We start from the raw sequence: 20823 nt of genomic DNA, 5'->3' as shown, positions 1-20823 counted from the left end.
GTAAGTAAATTGATAACAGGGTGAGAGAAGTGAAAGTGAGTATATTATTAAACCAGTTGTTAACTTCTGTTACCTCTCCCCTCATAACCATTGCGTCACCACTGACTGTCTTTAACTCCCTCATAGTCCAGCACGGTGGTGGGCGGGGTTAAATCCCACATTGTTGTGTGAGACACCCACCCTGGGTTCCACAGAGAGGGACAGAAGGGAATAGGGAAAGCGATCGTCGCCGCCCCGGTCGCTGATAGCGGCAAGTATAAGAAGAACTGTCTGTGATGTAGCCTAACCTACATGATACATCCCATTATGTCGGAGGGTTAGACCAGCTTCAGATGTAAAAGCAGGGGCTCGAGTCGGTGTTCAATTTAAACGTGAAACTGCTGCTTATCCCACACTCCCATGGAACTATGAACGGCGCTTGTGTTGCAGTTGGGGGAAAAAAAGTTTATCACAAGTAGAGGGAGACTAGAAATTAAATAAACGGCGAAATGGTAAGTATGACATCCACTGATGATCAATTAGATAATATAGCCTGTATGTTGTAGGGCGGGCTACCTCAAAGGTGTGACATGTTGGCTATGTATGTGGTATGCATGGTGGACCCTATTGTAAAAAAGTGTAATGCTTTATGGTTTCGTCTACACTCCACAGTTAAGTCTTGTATTGACTTGTGCACATGGTTGAAATGTACTGTAATCATCCAAACTGTGAATACATTCTTCAAATCAATCAAAAGGCTATCATCGATGGACCATTTCTATCCGCGCCTCTAGCCCTCTACTACTTAACTACTCTGTCTCCTTTTTGGCCACGTCGTCAAAAAATATTTAGCATCTGCTTTGCGCGCGACTGGATAAAGTTGTTTTATTTTGTTGTTGATTTGGTCTGATAGCCCGATTGACCAACACTATTGTGAAGTCACGTAACTAATTAACAAGCAAATGAAGATCAATTCATGACATGGACATATTTGTTATCGTCATGCCGTGTGACGACGGGCTGTGTCTTAATTGTCACTTCATGCAGGCTGCTGCAGAGCTGAACACACTTATCTGTTCTCTATAGTCTCCGCATAAAGTTTTCTCTTCCAGCCAGGGCAGGCTATACAACAATGCGTGTAAAAGCGGTCGAATCGGTCGTTTTTGTTTTGCGTTTGTAAGAACAGGCAGTTTGTTGATGACTGAGCCAACTGAGCCAAACATGCGTGGTTTCTTTAGCAGTATAGCACGAACGGATCCTAATCGTTTCTGTCATCAGAAACTGTCACCGGCAGCTATAATAAATGCAGACCAAATGGCACAGAAGGGGGGCGCGTTATTTCCCTTGTTGTCAGCACTCAACACTGTCTGCAACACTGCTTCGCTTTTTGCCTTTCTCCTGCGTTTATAGCCTAGCCTACCTGTTGTTGCCTTGGCACGCAGGCTGCAGCAGTGATGGCAACAATTATTAAAGAAACATCAATACTGTTGCTTACATGACTCAAAAGGTGATTATCCGTCCTATGATGACCCAGTTAGAGTTAGGGGGCTCACAAAAGCCTCACATAGGCTGCTATGGTTCAGCTTTGCACAGTCTTATGTAAAAAATCACACCTGTGTGAACTGAGTGGTGCAACTCCCCTCTCTCTCCCCCCTCCTCTCTCTCTCTCTCTCTCTCTCTCTCTCTCTCTCTCTCATTAGCAGGCAACACTGTGTCTCTCTCTCTGTTTCTGGCACAACAGTGCCCCTACTGGTACTCATAGTCATACTGATGCTCATTAACGTCACAGGTAGTCACATAGGTGAACCAACACATAGGTGAACACGGACATTGCTGTTCCTTTGAGTGGTTGCACCACTCAAAAACGCACACACTATAAATATTTTACATTGACATGGCATAATTGGCATTCCTTTAATTGTTCAATATTCACCACCAATGGACGTTTTTTGGCAAGCTATCACCTTGCATCCATGGCCGAAATCCTCACCTTTTGGCTGTCCATCCATTCAATGTATGTTGTAAGAAGCCTGGCTCCCGGAAGGGGATGCTGTGCATTTTGGTCCAAACGGAGGGCAGATTCTCAAATCGGTTGCAAAATCTTCCTTGTTCTGCTATCTATCCATCATCATCATCATCATCATCATCATCATCTTTGATGACCCTGACGAACAGGGCTCTTGTGTGTTTCTGTGTGTCAGGGAAGATACTTGACATTAATATTCATTGAAATTATCCTTATTACACCGTTTTCAAAGCCCTATGTGATTATGTAGCTAATAATAACCTCAGACCTCATCATGTGAAACCTTGTCCCCCTTGTACCCTCATTCCTTGGCCATCTGTTTTCTGTTTCTGTTTTCTAGTTTTAACCATAGGTGGTTAAGATATGCTTACATCCTCCTTCCAAGTTCTATCATCCTTTTTTTCCCTCTCTCTCTTTTTTTTTTACAAACTGTTCATAAAGTATTCAATCAAACAAAACATAATTAAACAAAACTATAAGGCCTAGTTTACTCTGGCGCACACTCACTTTGCCACTCGATTTGCCATTGACTTTATACTATAATGAAATCATAACATTATAAACAAGTTTATATTGAGACTTATGCATCCCATGTTAATTCTCAGACATAATCATTTTATATTGCTATATAATCACTTATGCATTATAATGTCATTGCATTATAAACTTATACGTTTTGAAAGTTTCAATTTGTTGGTTTAAGAAAAATAATAAATCTATTAAGACTAGAGACTATGAATATCAGTTATACAGCATTCTACGAATTTGTGAGTGCTTAAAACTATAATTTTACAGTGTTATAAACAGATTATTATGCATTATAAGTATGTTTGCAACGCATCATAGACATGGGATATATATATATATATATATATATATATATATATATATATATATATATATATATATATATATAGACAGATAGATGGCAAGTGGCAAGTTATATAAGGGTATATAAGGTTGGATAAACCCTATTGATATTGGTGACCCCCCAGTATCAGGGTTCCTCTTCCGCAGAGCATGCAGATTCCATTGCAGTCGAGGCAGTATAGTTGTCTAAATAAGTGATTGATGGACTGACATTACTATCCTTAGACCTAGCATTAGCATTGCTATATTAATTAGATAGGAGAATGTACTAGAGATAGAGAGACAACAAGACACCGGGTGTCTGTCGGCTTAGTACGCGCAATTCACGAGGGACATACAGTGATGCAACGTGATGAAATGCAGTGACTGACTGGTTCCTGCATTGGAACTTTAAGGGAAAGATTTGTAATGCATGTCGGGAACTATCTCCCCTCAGACAGACAGATTGATAAATTAACTTAACAATTTGGCGCACGTCTCTAGAACGCTACTAAAGGGATGGAACACTATATTCTAACAAAATATATTCTCTCATGCAGTGTTTCCCTAGCCAGAAGCTGATAGTGTGGGGGGGGGAAGCTTCCACGCATGCACGTTTGTGCTTCGCGAGTGCATCCGTCAGACCCGTAAACACCCGCAAACACCTGTAAACACACGGGCGAAATTGTTGTAATATTTTATACTGTGGTGGCTGCCTGGCTGGTCATGATTATGTGGTGGCCCACCACACAATAATGCATATAGGGGATTTGATGGTGGTGGAGAGGACTGTCTTGCACATCCTTCCAAAATCTCCCATAGGTCAATTGGATTGAGAACTGATGACTGCGAAGGTCGTGGTTTTACGAAGAGAAAATAAGGATTTTCTGCACACACACACACACACACACGCACACACACACACACGCACACACACACTTCAGAGCCATGACATAAGAGACCAGGCAGTGGTGCACCGTGGCGGTGTGTGAGAGACACCACACAACCTTTAGTTTTAAGGAGCCACCGCCTTAATTAAGGTGTGGACCTTAATTATTATTAAATAAAAAATATATAAATTCACATTTATTCATGGCGTGAGTGCACCGAATGGTGCATGGCGGAATAGATAAGGGGCACAAACAGAAGACATTAGGGTTGGGGCAGCAGAGAAAAAGAAAAATACTGCAATTTATCGAAGATAGGCTGAGAGAGAGAGAGAGAGGGCAAGAGAGAAAGCAATACAAAGAGGGCGAGAGATTCCACTGGTTGCCCTGACAACAGATGCAAGCTAGCAGAGCTTGGTGTTGGCCCCTACATTGACTGCCATAATAGCCAGTGAAGCGTGTCAGACCCTATGACCATCAGTCACCCACCACCATTCAATACATCTACTCCTCCCATTCATTCCCTTTCACTACAAGCACAACAATGGGCATGGCAAAAGCTCATCAACCTGATTTGGGGGCGATCTGAGATCTGTGTGGACTCGCAAAGGCACCGATGATGGCCTAGATAAACTTTTTTATTTATTTTTATGTTCTGTTTATTCATTTTTAGTTTTTTACAAATATAGAAGTAAATTAGAAGCAACTAGAAAGAGGTAGTGGCAGCTCAGAGTGCCGTTGTTCTGCGTGTTGATCTGCATGGTAGTGCTATGGAGATGATATCCAAAGTGCCCTCTTGTTCATCCATCCATCCATCTTCAACCGCTTATGCGTAGTCGGGTCGCAGGGGCAACAGCTCCACCAGAATACTCCAGACTTCCCTCTCCAGAGCAACATTAGTGACTTCCTCCTGGGGGCCCCGAGACGTTCCAAGGCCAGTGAGTTGATGTGTTTCCTCCAACTGCGCCTTGGTCTGCCCCGGGGTCTCCTCCCAGTGGGACGTGCCTTGAGGACCTCCCTAGGGAGACCTAGGGATGCCTAACCAGATGCCCGAACCACCTAAGCTGGCTCCTTTCCAGGCGAAGAAGCAGCAATTCTACTTTGAGTCTCTCTCGCGTGACCAGCCATCCATCGAAGAAAACTCATTTTGGCCTCTTGTAAATGGTAAATGGTGCATTTATATAGCACCTTTATCCAAGGCGCTTTACAGAGATTGTGCATTACATTCACCCATTCACACACACACATTCATACACCGATGGCAGCAGAAACCATGCAAGGCACCAACCAGCACATCAGGAGCAATTAGGGGTTCAGTGTCTTGCTCAAGGACACTTCGACACTAACTCTGGGGGAGCCCGGGTTCGAACTGGCAACCTTGCGGTTTCCATCCAGCCACTCTACCCCTGAGCCACCGCCACCCATCGGAGAAAACTCATTTTGGCCACTTGTATTCGCGACATAATTCTTTCGATCATCACCCTCACTCTTGTTCATACAGTCCTTTATAAGTTTGCAGACAGTGTCCTCCTCCGTTGTGTGTGAGTGTATGTGTGTGTGTGTGTGTGTGTGTGTGTGTGTGTGTGTGTGTGTGTGTGTGTGCGTGCGTGCGTGCGTGCGTGCGTGCGTGCGTGCGCAGAGCTGAAACCATGGAGTCATACATCATAGACGACTGACTGTCGTCTATGATGTCACAGGCTGGCCACTTGAAGTCCGTGAGATACACATGGGAATCTACTTTAATTTTCCACATTTGATTTTCTCATTGAAAGAACAACTCCACATTGGGGTTGTCTCAAATGTTGGCACATAGCCTAAATGTTTTCCTCTACCTTCTCTGTCTCTCTCTTTCCGCCTCTCCCCGCTGCATATGGATTTGGAGGGAGAGTGTGCTAAGCTTCAAGTGATAAACTTGCACTGACAAATCAGCAGAGATACCGTGTGTGTGTGTGTGTGTGTGTGTGTGTGTGTGTGTGTGTGTGTGTGTGTGTGTGTGTGTGTGTGTGTGTGTGTGTGTGAGTAGGCTAATGGTGTGGATTAACACTCGCGCCCATCAGCGATCCTATAACAGGCACAAATCACTCTAGTTTTCATGAAATCATGCCATATAAACCTGGCCCATGGCCTATCACTCTCCATTCTCATTCCTCTTCAGTCTTCACATAGAGCAGAGGCCTACATTATCAAGATAATTCCTTTTGATCTAGACAAAAAGCAGCTTAACTCTGAATTCAATGCCGGCATCTCAATTCAAATTAATTTCACGGCCTGTGGACTATTATAATAAGCCGTGTGAATTGAATTGGTGCCTGAATGAAGCACAAATTGTGATGCAAACTTGGGAACAGGAACACACAGGACATGCATATTCACACACAAATGGGATTAAGTTTTGTTAAACCAGTGTATCCCTTACAAAAATATCTTGGTAGCTTGAAAAGCATGCGGTCCCATCACATGTAAGTCTCTCACACATGCTCTGTATAAAAAGGCTTGGGAAAGTGTGCACATATGACAGAATAAAACTTTAACTTCACAGAATTTACCTGAATAATGGAGTCAATAAGTGATTAATGATGAATACGTTTTCTCAAGCCAATATAGCCCTTGTGCTGTCAAAAATAATCGTTTCAGCAATGCATCTCGATTCTGCTGTATATAATATTATATATATAATATAATTCTAAATAAAATATTCTGTTCAGTATATCTGACTGAAACTTGCCATGTATAGTGCAGTAATGTAGAAAAGTGTGATGCATTGCTATACATGGTAGAATCAAATCGAATCATTACCTGGTGAATCGTGATCAAATTGAATCATGACGGCATTGTCAATGCACGCTGTGTGTGTGCGAGTGTGTGCGCGAGTGTGTGTGAGCGTGTGCGCGAGTGTTGTGCGTATGTGCGCATCATAGTCCAAGTACATAGCCGCACTGAGATTAAATGAGAAATCCTAAAATGGAGCATCTCTGATGGAGATGTGGAACAAGACTGAGCCCCCTGAGCCCAAATGAGGCAAGCTCGGTGCAACACAGGACCATTTACCATGTCATGTGAATTCTCTTGAGTTCCTAAAAGAAGATCCATTTATCGCCAGACCAAAATAAATGTATTATTCTATTTCATAGGTATTGGATGGTATTGATTTCTCTGGGGTTCCTAAAAGAAGATGCATTTATCGCCAGACCAAAATAAATGTATTATTCAATTTCATAGGTATTGGATGGAGCCCGCACAGCACACCACAGGTACAAGAAAGATGTTCTTTATTGAAACGTTTCAATCTATTTGATCTTCATCAGGTCATTTGCCCTGCATAAAAAAAAAGGAGATTAAAACTCAGATTACAAGAGTAAGGGGAGGACAGTGGGATTATAATGTTTTTTTCCAACCATAAAATAGAGCTCTGGCACTGCACCTGTGTTCGTGTAATGGGCCCTCTGATTCGTAGCTTCACAGCTTAAGTACTCAATCGTTTGTGAGTTGTGTGGAGGAGGTGTGTGTGTGTGTGTGTGTGTTTGTGTACTTTGTAAATGTGAGGAGTTGTTTTCATTATCAGCTGTTGCCCTCCGGGGAGTGGTTTAGCTCGAGCAGAGCTCCCCAGATACTAAATGGAGTGCTAACAGGCTGTCGATTTCAACTCAATATCCCCCCGCCCACACCTAGCGCTCTCTGGTTCTCTCTCTGGCTGGCTGTGTTGAATGATTTAGTCACTGTTAGCCTACGTTACAGTTAATTTCTGCCACGCTTTAGCAGCAGCGTCCTGGACTCCACTGCACTCTATTGCATTACCTCTTTGCGCTGTTGTAATCAAATCTCGCCTCACATTGTCTCTCCGTTTCCTTTTTTGAGCTAGCATGGCAGTTTATCTGAGGTGAAAGTCACATTTCCCTCTTGCACAGCAGCACAGAATGCATTGTGTGTCCCAATGTTTTTTGCCCTCAACCCCTGATCTGATCAACATTGATCACATTTGTGGTGAGTCAGCTAACAAATAACAATGGGGGGGAAAAAAGCAAAAGAAAGAGAAAATAACAGAATTTGGTTCTGTTTTTTCTCTCTAGTAAAAAATACCTTTTCCTTCCCTTGTCTGATCTGCTAGTTTCCAGTACACTCATCTACAACCACCTCCTCCACCAGTGCTTGTTCATAATGATCCTCTGGCAGTATTCAGACGGCATTTCTGCAGACAGACCCCATTGCACTGTATTGCCTCTAGATGCCTTACATGTTGTGCTATAGAGCCTGACCTAACTGTACAACACTATCCAAAACATCCTAAAGGGGTAAAAAAGAGGACCGCCATCCCTACCTTTGCCCCTCTGTTGCCTCCCTTCCCCTGGCTGATTGTGAGACTGTGTCCACCTGCGCTTCTAAGCTGAAGAGACTTTTGTTAATGAGCATGGAGGTATATTAGGGACTCTGTGTTATTGGTTAGGTTGCTCTATTACAGGGCTACTCAACCTTTGATGGCTCAGGGGCCACTCAGCAAAATACCAAAAGTCCAAATAATGTCGGTCCTATATTTTTGTCCGTGATTTTCTAACACATTATGAGTTGTCTAAAAATTGAGGAAACACACAGAAAACGGACGACATTTCCATCTAGGAAAGGCCAAACCTCATTGAAAAACAATATTGTCATGACATGGAATGATTATTAATCAAATTAAGTTACAAAATGAGGCTTTTATTCACAAAATGTGATGAGAACATGAACAGACTACTGTTGCATATAAATCAAATATCAGAGATAACCAAGAGGCCAATACTACTGAAATTAACCCATTCTGAACGGGCACTCATTTTGTCAGCATCATGTTATGCTTTAGCTATTTAAAAATAGCAGATCTACAAGCTCATATCGCGCCACCGAGTGGCGCGATACGAGCTTGTAGGTCTGCTATTTTTGAAAAATCAAAGAACGACTGACATTTTCAGAATCTGATCTCAGGTCAGAATGGGTTAATCAGACCAGTGTGTGTCCAGTGGAAACCTCGTATGAATCTGATCTCAGGTCAGAATGGGTTAATAAGTCATATCACAGTCTCATGGACTGGTACAAATAATAACATACCTATAAATTACAGTTTTGGAAACAAACATATGTTTCCTACTTAATGGGTTCAGGCTCTCTGGATATAATGATAAGGCTCTCTGGACATACTTGATTCCAAATCAAGAATGTGAATTAGTAACAGTGCAACAATGTAATAAGTGCAATAAGTCATTGGCTGATTGGCTTCAGTCAGTGGCTGACAAACACAACAGAGAATCATGAATATCTTCCAGTGACATTCATTCACACTTTTCTTTACTAATTACTGCCTACAAATTAAAACTAATAGTTTCATAAATCAGGTTTGATTTGGGCGACATCAGGAGAGAGACGACATATACTGTACATCGGGGACGGTAAACAGTAAACGCTGTTAGAGAGAGAGAGAGAGAGAGAGAGGGAAGGATGGGGCCAAGGGGGAGAGATAGAAGGAGAGGGAGAGAGAGAGAGATGGGAAAGGGGGGAGGTAGAAGGAGAGGGAGAGAGTGAGAGTGAGAGATTTCTTACTTAAAGGGATTGTGACATTAAAAAAAAGGTTTTGGAATTGTTCTTGTTTTTTTTAGGTTTTCTAATCTCAATTGCACCCAAAAAACATGAACTTTTAACATTCAGTAGATTTTCTGTGATCTGGGGTTTTCTGGCTCAAACAGGTGCTCTGATTTGCCGGCAGTAAGTGACATCACTTACTGCAAATCCCATATATGTCAATGGGATTTGCCAGCAGATGTCACTGTTTCACTGTGTTGCCTGTTTTCATTGTAGCTCAAAAGGCCCAAAAAACCCCAAAGAAAACTTCAGACCACAGAAAATCCACTGAATGTTCAAAGTTCAGGTTTTTTGGGTGTAATTGAGGTCATAAAACCTAAAAGAAAAAATAAAAATAAATGAAATTGAATGTCATAAAACCTTTAATGTGACACTTAAGTCTGCATTTTCCTCACGCCTCCGACAGTCATGCATGCATGCATGGGTCTCGTCAATGAAAGCGTTGCGCTGTTTTTACTTGATAATTCCCATTGCACTTTCACAGATCCGAAACAAGCCAGGAGGATGTTCTTTGCACAAAACATGCTGCTTTCTGTCCGCGCCCGTAACTTGTTTGCACTTCCTCATGACGGTCGGTGTTGTTTACCGGTGTTGTTTGCCAACATGTTTCAACCTTAGTTGGGAGGTCTGACTCTTCATCAGGGTGAAATGAAATATATAACTGATTATATACTAGTACTGGAACATGTGAGAATAGAGCTGTGCAATTAACAAATTCCTAGGATCTGCACTAACCAATGTTTATTCATGAATCATGTATTTCATTTTCTCACTTTTGTTTTTCTTTTTTGGTGAGCAGTCACACCCTAGTGTCAAGGCTCTGTGCAGATTAGACAGGTGAGGCACACCTCTGTACACGTAGGTGCACACACTAGTGTCACACAGCAGAAATGGCAGATATATGAGCTCACAATGCATCATGATGTGACACGTTGTGGGCCTATAGATCTGTTATTGTCATTGGACATGCTAAGCTCCGCGGGCAACAGCGGACTTGTTCTGCTTCGCCCCATGACTCAAAAAATGTGTCCGTGTGTTTTGCCAACCATGACTCAACATGTGTGTATGCATATGAATGAGCTGAAGCTGGGGAGAAGAAAAACGCCAGTAATCTGGTTGTGTACTGTTTACCTAAACTGGGTTTGGCTTCAGCCTAGTGCTGTCAGACAGTGGCTCTCATTCAAGTGCACAGTTTGCACACGCACTCTTACTCGGATGCCTTTTGTTTCATGAATTTGAAACCCTGACCCTAGCCTGTAACTGAATATGACTTTGTGTAACAGACTTGGTGGAAGACAAGATTCAAGAGCCGTGGGTTGGAGTTGCTTCTGGCCACACGGGCATGCAGAGAGTACAGTACGGGACTCTACGGACAAGATTCAACAGGGCTTATTTTTTTGATCAATAAAGTACACCACACACAGTGAAATGTTGGTGCGTCATGCTCTGCAAGTCTGTGTATTTCGAAGTATTCGAGGATATTGTGCAGTGCACCGTGGCACTTGAAGCTTCTCACCCTCTCCAGTAGTGGTGGTGGTGTTGTTGTGGGTTTTTTTCTGTCTGGTTGATGTTGCTTTGTTTGAATTGCCTGTTCAATATTTTTGTCTTAATTTATGAAGTGCATTTTGAGATGATTTGGAGAAAAAAAAGAAAAGAGATTGTTCATCTCTTGACTTTGATGAGGCTTGTTGTCCTGGCTGGCACCACAGCGACAGGTCTGCCACGTCCACCAGGTTCTCTTCTTGTCATCGTTTGTGCTTGGCCCCGCCGCCACCACCACTGTGTCGTCTCTCAATAGCCGCGGAGCCAGTCACCCAACATGTGAGAGAGGACCTGTGATGTCATGACATACTTTTTATTTGTGTTTTTTTCTATTCATTTGGTCATTAAGGTCCACAGAATGAGAGGTCTGCTCTGCCGGAAACATTGCGAAAAAAAGTTATGGCCATTTTTGTATACCACACCATAGACAACCAATATAAGGCAACATTTTCCAAATGTCATCATGCTTTAACCCATTCTGACCTGAGATCAGATTCATACGAGGTTTCCACTGGACACACACTGGTCTGATTAAACCCATTCTGACCTGAGATCAGATTAAAAAAATGTCAGTCGTTCTTCGATTAAAAAAAAATAGCAGACCTACAAGCTCATATCGCGCCACTCGGTGGCGCGATATGAGCTTGTAGATCTGCTATTTTTCAATAGATAAAGCATAACACGATGCCAACACCAAAACGGGTGCCCGTTCAGAATGGGTTAAGTAGCATGTGACATGTCAAACTAGGGGGTTTTCGTGATTCTGAATCCTCCAAGCATTAGTTTTGCACGAAAAACACTCCTTGGCCTAAAAACGGTCATCACAAATGTGATGAGGTCAGCACAAGTGGCTATGGCCAAATTTAGCCCATGGAGTGTTTTTCGTGCAAAACTAATGCTTGGAATGGATTCAGAAGAATGAAAACCCCCTAGTTTGACATGTCACATGCTACTTAAAGTATGATGAAATTTGGTAGACTTGGATGTCTATATGGTGTGGTATACAAAAACGGCCATACCGTTTTTTCGCAGTATTTCCGGCAGAGCAGACCTCTCATTCTGTGGACCTTAATGACATAACAGGTTAATCTCTATTCCTTGAGCTTTTGGGCCTGTGGCTCCCTGGCTACAACTCGATGACGGTGTTGGGAGTCGTTTTCTGTCCATGTAGACACGGGTGTACAGAGACGGAGAGCATAGCTGCAGAGCACCCTCTGCACACAACCTTCCCTTGGGGCTCCACTTGAATCGAGTGTGATGGTGGTGGTGGTGGTGGTGGTAGAGGAGGTGTGACTGCCCAACAAGACACCCTCGGGTCTGGCACACAAGAAGTCCAGGATCTGAAAGGTCAATGTCCTTTCAGTCGGAAGCCCTCTACTGAATAGATTGGCTCTGAATGAGGTTTGAAAATGGTGGTCTGTGGAGTATTGTGTGTGACGTGATTTGTTTGGGTGGCTAATTGCACATGACCTGGTGATACTGATGGTGTTGATGGATTGTGTGGAATAGGAGGATTTTCTTTCTGGCCTCCCTTTTTCTTTTGACCGTGTCTTTGGTTGGTTATGAAAATCAACCAAAAGGGCGAAAAGATATATACCGGTAGACTAATAATAATAATTCAGCCCATTCATAGATGGACACACACACACACACACACACACACACACACACACAGTCTTGTAGAAACGAGTTGTACAAACGAGAACTCTTCTGCTTGCCGTTATAATACTGTTCAACTCCTCATGCTGGATCGATCAGCGATTCAGCTGGCTGGTTAAATTATACTGGATTCTTTATTTACAGTTTTTTTTTAGTACAACTTCTATTGGAATGGTATTAGATATCTTGTTGATGTGACAGTGAGCTGCTGCAGTAATGCCTTAATTTCCCCTCTGGGATGAATAAAATACCTACCTACTTAATGCACTACTCTACTGTACCGTCTTTGCATCACAGCTCCTAAACAGTTTCCTGTTTTTGTGCCTGCTATATATATGCATGAGTGACGTCTGCATGTTTTTCTCCCTAGCCATTCTCCTGGAAATTTACAATTGCTTCTTTGGAGCCCTGTGTGGAGGGGGAAGAGGGGGGGGGCTGGCTGGCTGACTGCCGCTCTGCCCCAGAGTAGAGATTAAAAGCTGTTTTCACGGCCTGGGCCGTGGCTCAGCGGTCCAGGCACTTTGGCTGGTAATCCAGTCTGGCAGTGTGCCGCGGGTTCGACTCCCGATCCCGACAGCCTTTACTGCATGTCACTCCCCATTTCCTGTCAGCCTACTGTCTGTCTCTCTATAAAATAAAGGCGGAAGCCGCAAAAAAAGAAAATACATAAAAGAAAAAGCTGTTTTCCCTGGTGAAAACCACCGGTGTAGTAGTCATCATCACCAGTTTCACACTAAACCCAAGCGGTTTAGGTTCTAAACACTTATTTGTAACACTTTTTTAAAGGTGTCAGTGTTTAGATTATAAACAGAAGAGCATGTTTAAATGCCATGATTGCACTGAGTCATCTGGCGAGTGCTACTCCTCATTGTGAACAAGTAGCCTATTGCAGAGTACAGTACTATGCATACCCTACCTGGCAGGTGAAATCAAGCCACCAGATTAGCATTTGAATGCCTGATCTGCATGTGTACAATAGGACAGGCAACGCGGTCCACCCCCCACCACCCCCCTGCCCCCGAGCCAGGACAAAAGAGGTGTTAAGGTGCGTTCAGACTTGGATGGTTAGAGCGGCGCGATTACATACAAAGTCAATGCAAAGACGAGAATTGCGCTAACGGCCGCGGCGCGACCTACAAACGGGACGGACAGAGGCGAATATATTCCATAGAGTAATGATATATTCAGGTCTAATTCTTCATGGGGGCCCGAGCCCCGCCGCCCCCACGGAGTCTACGTCACTGCTTGCAACCCATAAATATGGGGGCGCGACACAAAAATAGCTAGAAAACCAAATTAATTTAAAGGTATATTCAGTGATTTCACTTCATTCAAATACCACTTTTTTTGGGATAATCTTCCCTACTATAGAGTGTGCTGACCATATAAGGAGTTCCTCCCTGTCCCCAGTGAGTGAGCCCCTGGGGTCAATAAACCCTAGTATCATTTTTGGTGGCGGGTGGCAAAGCCTTCATCCAATCAGGATGAGAGGGGCCTTCCTCCAATCATGATCGAGTGGGGGCGGGCCTTGGTGCACATGCTGTTGGCATGTTGCACTTCCCCCCACTGTAGAGCGTGCATGTGCACATTTTGTTACTGGGGCAGACTGGGTGGTTTTCCAAATAACCCAAATCACTGAATGCTCCTTTAAATCTATTTTTTCAGCTTGAGTCTCGTCTACTTTACACAGAGTGGTTTTGGATGTGTGTTTTCATAGTCACCAGTCATCTTTGAGGAAATCTGAGATTGGATTTAAGTGTCACAAGACACATGGCTAACTTGGGGTGCTGTGACGTGTTTCATGAACTGCATGTACAGTACCTATATCTTTTGACAGCATGATGGATTATGCTGGGTCTAGACAGCGTTTCTCCAGGGCATCTGGAAGCACGCTGATAAATGACCACGTCATTGTGCGTCAAACCGATTAGAATTTCCTATTTATTTGTTATGCCTGTCTCAACATGTGATTGAGAATGAATATGCATGCCTGTGCCTGGTGCATATCACTGCTGCGTTCTATAAATAGATCCTGAATTAGGTATTGGCCACCATTTGGCTTTTTTGATGACATATTATGTATCGGAAGTTATGCAGCTGATATGTTCCTGTTTTTGAGGGGCGCTAGCTCCTCCTATATTCAGCTATTAGTGTAGATTGTCATCTTACTCAAACATTAAATTCCCATTGACTATGAATGGAGAATTTACGTCATATGTGGACGAGTGTTTATTTTTGTCCTGCACAAAGATTACATTCCCATTGACAATATATGGACAATTTTACGTATAGTGTCTGAGCAAATCGGCTTAGTGTCTACTTTTGTCCACACAAACATTAAATTCCCACTGACAATGAATGGAGAATTTTACGTCATAGTGTCAGTGTGATAAGAGCGCCCCGGCCCTCACTACTTCACACGGGTGTGATTTTTAATCGTAGTTTTAACATTTGCAAGCTTAGTGTCACACCCAGAAGAAAGGCTTTTGCACCACTATGCGTCGGTTGTATCCTGTTTTAGATTTATATTATGCAATTCTATAATGAAATAGCCTTCAGAATAAAGGCTTTTAATATACTTTGTTGAACATTTGCGTTCGCTACCAAAGAGCACCTTCACCACACAGAATGAGCATCATTAAAGTGTAACTTTCTCTGATTGGCTTAGTTAACCCATTCTTGGTGGGATCCCCTTTTGGTGTTTTAAGCATTATGTTATACTTTAGCTATTGAAAAATAGCAGAACTACATAGCACGGCACCGAGTGCCTCGCTATGAGCTTGTAGTTCAGCTATTTTTTAAATATCTTTGAATATATTCTTTCAGAGGGAACAGTTTTAACTCAAATCTTTGCTTCTGGGGGATCCCTGGAACAACATATTTTCAGTTGGGGGTCGGCGGCCAAATACATATAATTCTGGGGCTCCTTGACATGAAATAGTTTGAGAACGACTGACATAGACACATGGGATTTTCTGAAAACTGTCATGATTTAGAAGGCATTTGTAGAATCGTCCTCGGGTCTAAATGGGTTAACATCTTGGCTCATCATGCTCATGTACTGAATCCCTCTGGAAACCTCGCAATCCCATTGCCTGACCCCACAACAGACATACAGAGCCACACGCAAATACAGATCAGTTTAAATCTTCCCACGTTAATCTGCTTTGCTGGTGTAAACTAAAACAATTGAGACAGTTTAGTATAATCTGCACGTGGTCAGTTCTTTAATCTCCAACTACTACAACTACTACTTACTTACTACCATCTGAAAACCTGGGATTGCAGTTTTGTGTCCCTTTCCTTTTTCTCCTTTTCCCTTTTCCCTATATATGCTTTCTGTAACTGCACTGCTGTGAGCTCACACAAAAAAGTTATGTTTCACCCACTCTTTTGACGTACAGTTGATTCTGATTCTTCTCACACGAAGACACGCACATGCGTTTCATATCTTTCGTTAGCACCACCTTAATATGTATTCATAGGGTGATATGGGCCATTATCTCTCAGCTCCAACCCAGTCTACTGTAAGTCAGGATCATCAGTGATTCATACCGAGGGATGAGATTCATGAATATTTCCCATTCTCCTGTGTAGCCCAAGCTAGTGCTGCACAATGAATCGAAAAAAGATTGAGATCTAGATTCAGACACCTACAATATGCAATCTCATTTTGTGAAGAATCGTGAAGAACGCTCCATATATGGTCGTCAGTCCGTCACGCCTCGTGACACACTTCATATATGGCCATCTCCATATATGAAGATCACGACACTGACCTTGGATAACCATACATGGAGAAGACTGGATCATCACCTAGATCTGCATATATGGAGCCGGCCAGCAACTCTACATCTGACCTCAAACCTCCATATATGGAGCTGACCTGTTCTGACATTCCAAATGTTGATCCCTCCCCACCCGTCCTTCCTCTTCGATGTCTCCCTTTTAACTGATACCTGTCCATTCAAACTCTAGACGGGTCCGCCCCAAAGTTAGCACAGCCACGCCCGGCAGCCGGTTTCAAACTTGAGTTCTCAACAGGACCGAAAATTAAGGGCCGGCCCTACCTGGGCCCTAACTGGGCTGGCCAGAGGGCTCGCCTGGCTTACTAATTAATTAGCACACATTTTACACCTACACGGCCCGAAAACGTCAATTAAAAAAGAAAAGAAAAAAAGGTCCATATATGGGCTTTCCCAGACCTGTTGTTTCAGGTCGCTTCTCGCCCTCAGGGCGTCTTACTGGTAAAATATAATTTTGTTCCATTGTGGAAATATACACTGACCGATAAAGAAAAACAAAACAGCGTCCCTCTTGACACCGGGGCCTGCAAAGGAAGGCATTTCCCTGGGTGGTTTCCTGTGTGTGTTTATGTGTGCACTGTAATGTCAGTGTACAAAATGGAACCGGGCCCATTTGATTACATTTATATAAAGGATTTATTTTACTTTATATCAGGGTGTCCCCCACCTACTTGTAGCCAGGTCCCTACGCAGTGAAATCCCTAAATGATTTTCTTGTTCTAATCAAACATTAGAGAGGGAATTGTCACACATTTGTGTACATTTGTGTGATTGTGTGTGAGAAAAGCATGGTCTTTGGAGCAAATATGGAACTTTGCCAGTGGCCACAGGCTATGAGGAGTGATAGATACTGTATGGTTCACACCAGTGTTGCTTTTGGCAGCAAAATTTGATTTTAGTTTTAGTCATATAGTCTTTTGAATAGTTTTCATTTAGTCTTAGTAACATTTTAGTCACTTGGAATGTTTTAGTGTTAGTCTAGTTTTAGTCGATATACAGTAATATACAGTTGATTTAGTCGACTAAAATGTATTTTGCTGGGCCTTCATGCTGTCGTAATGACTGATTTTACACGCGGTGCGTTGTGAGCTTGTAGATCTGCTATTTTCAGGATGCAACCAGGTGTCAAATTACTTATACTGGATCTCTTGTCCACTAGTCCCTTCCTAACATTTTAGTCTAGTTTTTATTTGTTGACGAAATTGTCAGTATATTTACTTTACTCTTGGTTTTAGTCATCATAGCTTAGTTTTAATTTAGTTTCCATTTAGTTTTCGCCAGTGAAAAAAGGTAGTCGACGAACATTTTTCGTCTTAGTTTTAGTTGACGAAATCAACACTGATTCACACTGGACTGTTTGCTTATGCTCTATGTTCAGATAGTCTGCTGGCAAAAAAAGAAAAAGAAAGAAAAAAAGACCAATGCTATAATACTGTAAATAAATGGGTTGTTGCCCTTCCAAAGGAAGCTCAGTTCATGTTCATATTTTATTCCTTGTTATGATGCGTTGATCAGCCCGCTTTAAAAGAAAAAGTGGGAATTCAGTTCGTCCTGTGTGCGAGTTTGTCGGAATGTTGGAAGGCAAGCCTTGTGTGTTATGCGTTTTGCACGTGTGTCCACCCATCTGTAGCATAATCTCCATGGCCTCAATACAGGCCCGGGTCAGAGGACTAACACTGACCAGATAACGTGTCCCGTGTGGGCATATGGTCGGTGCCTTTGAGCATGTGTGGAAACGCATGTAAATATGTTTTTCCTCTCCCACTCTCGACCACATACCCGTGTTTATGGATTTGCTGAGTTTGAGTGCACTGCCAACAGGCGGGCACATGATCTCCACATGTCTCCAATTCCTAGCAGATGTATTGTGTGTGTGTGTGTGTGTGTGTGTGTGTGTGTGCGCGCGCACGTGTGTGCGTTTGTACGTGCGTGCGTGTGCGTTTGTTTTCTGTCCTTCTGTAACAAAGAGCTGCAAGAAACATGAAATGTGTGTGCTTAGGTAGAACTATTTACTATTTACTGTAATAGACATGGGAATGCTGACTTTGCCATGCGCTACAGGCAACATCACTACAAAGCTGCAGGCACCATTAAAGTGCTATAATACATGTGATGCAAACTCAAATAAGACTATATATATATATATATATATATATATATATATATTAATATATTTTATTTGGAACAAGCAGTACAGTACAGAAAGCATTTCTCTTGGATATAAGACAGGTTTTTTTTCCCACCCCTTTGCCCTCCCTCCCCCCTCCCCCCCAGGCATCCCCCCTCCAAGTGACTCCATCTCCAATGTCTCTGTATAGTCCTCGCTTTCTTCAAATGGAATACATTATGGCATCAAGACAACACGTAACAGGGGCAACAAGGCAACAAGTGTACATTTCAGAGGGAGAAAAAGAAGAGAGAGTGGCCAAAAAAAAAGAAGAAATGACAAAAATCAAGAAACGAAAGTATTTACATTATTGCTGAGGGGAACAAAAACAAAACAGCTTTGGACTGGACCATGAGAAGAGGAAGGGTGTCTTAATTTGAGATCACACAAAGTCTGCTCTCAGTGGGGCAATGTGTACTATCCAGTTGTTCCAAATTTGGTAGAATTTGTCTAGTCTAGTTCTTAGGATGTATGTTAATTTTTCCATTTTGAAAATATCCAGGACTATCCCGTGCCAATCGTCCATTGTGGGTGTGATTGGGGTTAGCCATCTTCTTGTTATTGACTTTTTGCTGGCTGCACCTGTAGTAGATTTGTGTCTCTCGTCTGGTTAAGACAGTCAATGTGGCACAGATACAAGGTTGTGAAGTTAAAAGGTATTGGAGTATTAAATACTGAACACAGTGATTTGTGAATATTGTTCCAAAACACCCTCAACTTGGGGCACCCCCAGAAAATATGAAAGTGGTTGGCTTTTTTTGCCCCACACTGCCTCCAGCACAGCCTATCATCACCTTTGTGCTTTTCCTGATACAGGGTCTTATAATATCTAATAATAATATTTTTCCAACAATGCTTTCTCCAGTCCATAGAACTGGTTGAGGTAGACTGGAACTCCCAGATCCCTCCCCATACTTCCTCTGAGAGTACAAAGTCCCGCATCCCTCTCCCATCTCTCTTTGATGTACATCGTGCTTTCATTTTTAGCATCTGAATGGCACTATATAACTCAGAGATGGATTTACTTGGCTCCACTGTAAGGGCTGACTTCGGTATGAAAAATAACTCGGATTCAACTGCAGAAAACTCTTTGAATTTGCATTCTTGATTTAATTGATATAATGCCGCACCTGGAGATATCTGAAAAAGTCAGTCTGTTCCAAACCATTTTTGACCTGTATTGATCTGAAACTATCGATTTAATTTCTTTGTATGAATGACATGTAAGTTGTGACATCTTTCTCTATCCATGACTTAAATCTTATGTCGCCTCTATTTGGGGCAAAATCTGTATCGAAAGCACACCATCTGAAAAGTTTCATTTTTTTTTAAACGATATGATCTCACTACCTTTTGCCACACATAAGTTAACGTATGGCTTATCCATGGATTATTGATCCTCTCTAATCGGTCCGCCAAACCCTAACTCCTTCCATGTCTAGCCTTATACCCCCTATTACTCCAGTATAGCAGAGGAGTTATCTGTGCTGCATAATAGTAATTTCTTAAACAGGGAAGAGCCATGCCTGTGCGGTTGGAATTTTGCCCCCATGTGTGCATTTGAGGCCTTGTATTATTTCTGTTTTCTCCGTTGCCACGGCAACGGTACAGAAGTCATTTTCACATGGTCATGTTTTTTAGGTTTGTTTATGTCCATTTATTTTCAATACAGAGAGAATGATTTGTCAGCCTTGAAGCCCTGGGCTTCAGAGTTCAGACTGCTTCACTCACCACCAATTAAAGAGACAGTTTACTGTGTCTCATCTCAGCTGCTTGCTCACACATGGTTACATGACATGTTCCGTCTCTTTCCTGTTTTATCATTATCACATAATTATAATATGTTGCCTATGTAAATTAGTCAGACAAATCAGTTTGTCCCTAAAATGACCTGACTTCTCATTGCAAAATAGAGAGTGTTATGAGGAAGGAGGAGAGACCCGCACACCGCCACTTGCTGGTTCAAGAAGTTTATTTAAAGAGTCCTAAGAGTTCTTCAAGTGTTAACATGTGTGTGTGTGTGTGTGTGTGTGTGTGTGTGTGTGTGTGTGTGTGTGTGTGTGTGTGTGTGTGTGTGTGTGTGTGTGTGTGCGTGCGTGTGTGTGCGTGTGTTCGCAGGCAGACCGCAGTGGCTTTGACGGCAACATCCTCAGCGTCCCGGTGCCGATGCGTCGCGGCGGCTCCGACTCGAACTTGGATGTGGTGGACAGCTCGAGGGAGGGCGGGGTCGGCCTGGACTTCACCAAGGGGGCGCTCGGCATCGACAGCATGCAGCAGAAGATCCTCAAGGTTGGAGAGGAG

General features: G+C 42.7%; 1 protein-coding gene across 2 annotated transcripts in view; it reads left to right on the top strand.

Annotated features, from left to right (window-relative positions):
- tmcc3 (transmembrane and coiled-coil domain family 3) overlaps positions 1-20823 on the top strand; it is a 40822-nt gene that overhangs the window by 14753 nt on the left and 5246 nt on the right. Inside the window, exons 1-2 of one of the 2 annotated variants that reach the window (XM_083757676.1) lie at positions 222-491; positions 20641-20811. In XM_083757676.1, coding sequence (XP_083613802.1) covers positions 489-491; positions 20641-20811 — 174 coding nt within the window. In that variant the 5' untranslated portion in view covers positions 222-488. Of the gene's footprint in view, positions 1-221; positions 492-20640; positions 20812-20823 lie in introns of those variants that run through there. The other variant, XM_083757675.1, reaches the window with a different exon arrangement.

Source organism: Protomyctophum parallelum, assembly GCF_964188405.1.
Source record: "Protomyctophum parallelum genome assembly, chromosome: 22".
NCBI lineage: Eukaryota > Metazoa > Chordata > Actinopteri > Myctophiformes > Myctophidae > Protomyctophum > Protomyctophum parallelum.
This window is presented reverse-complemented; position numbering and strand designations above follow the sequence as displayed.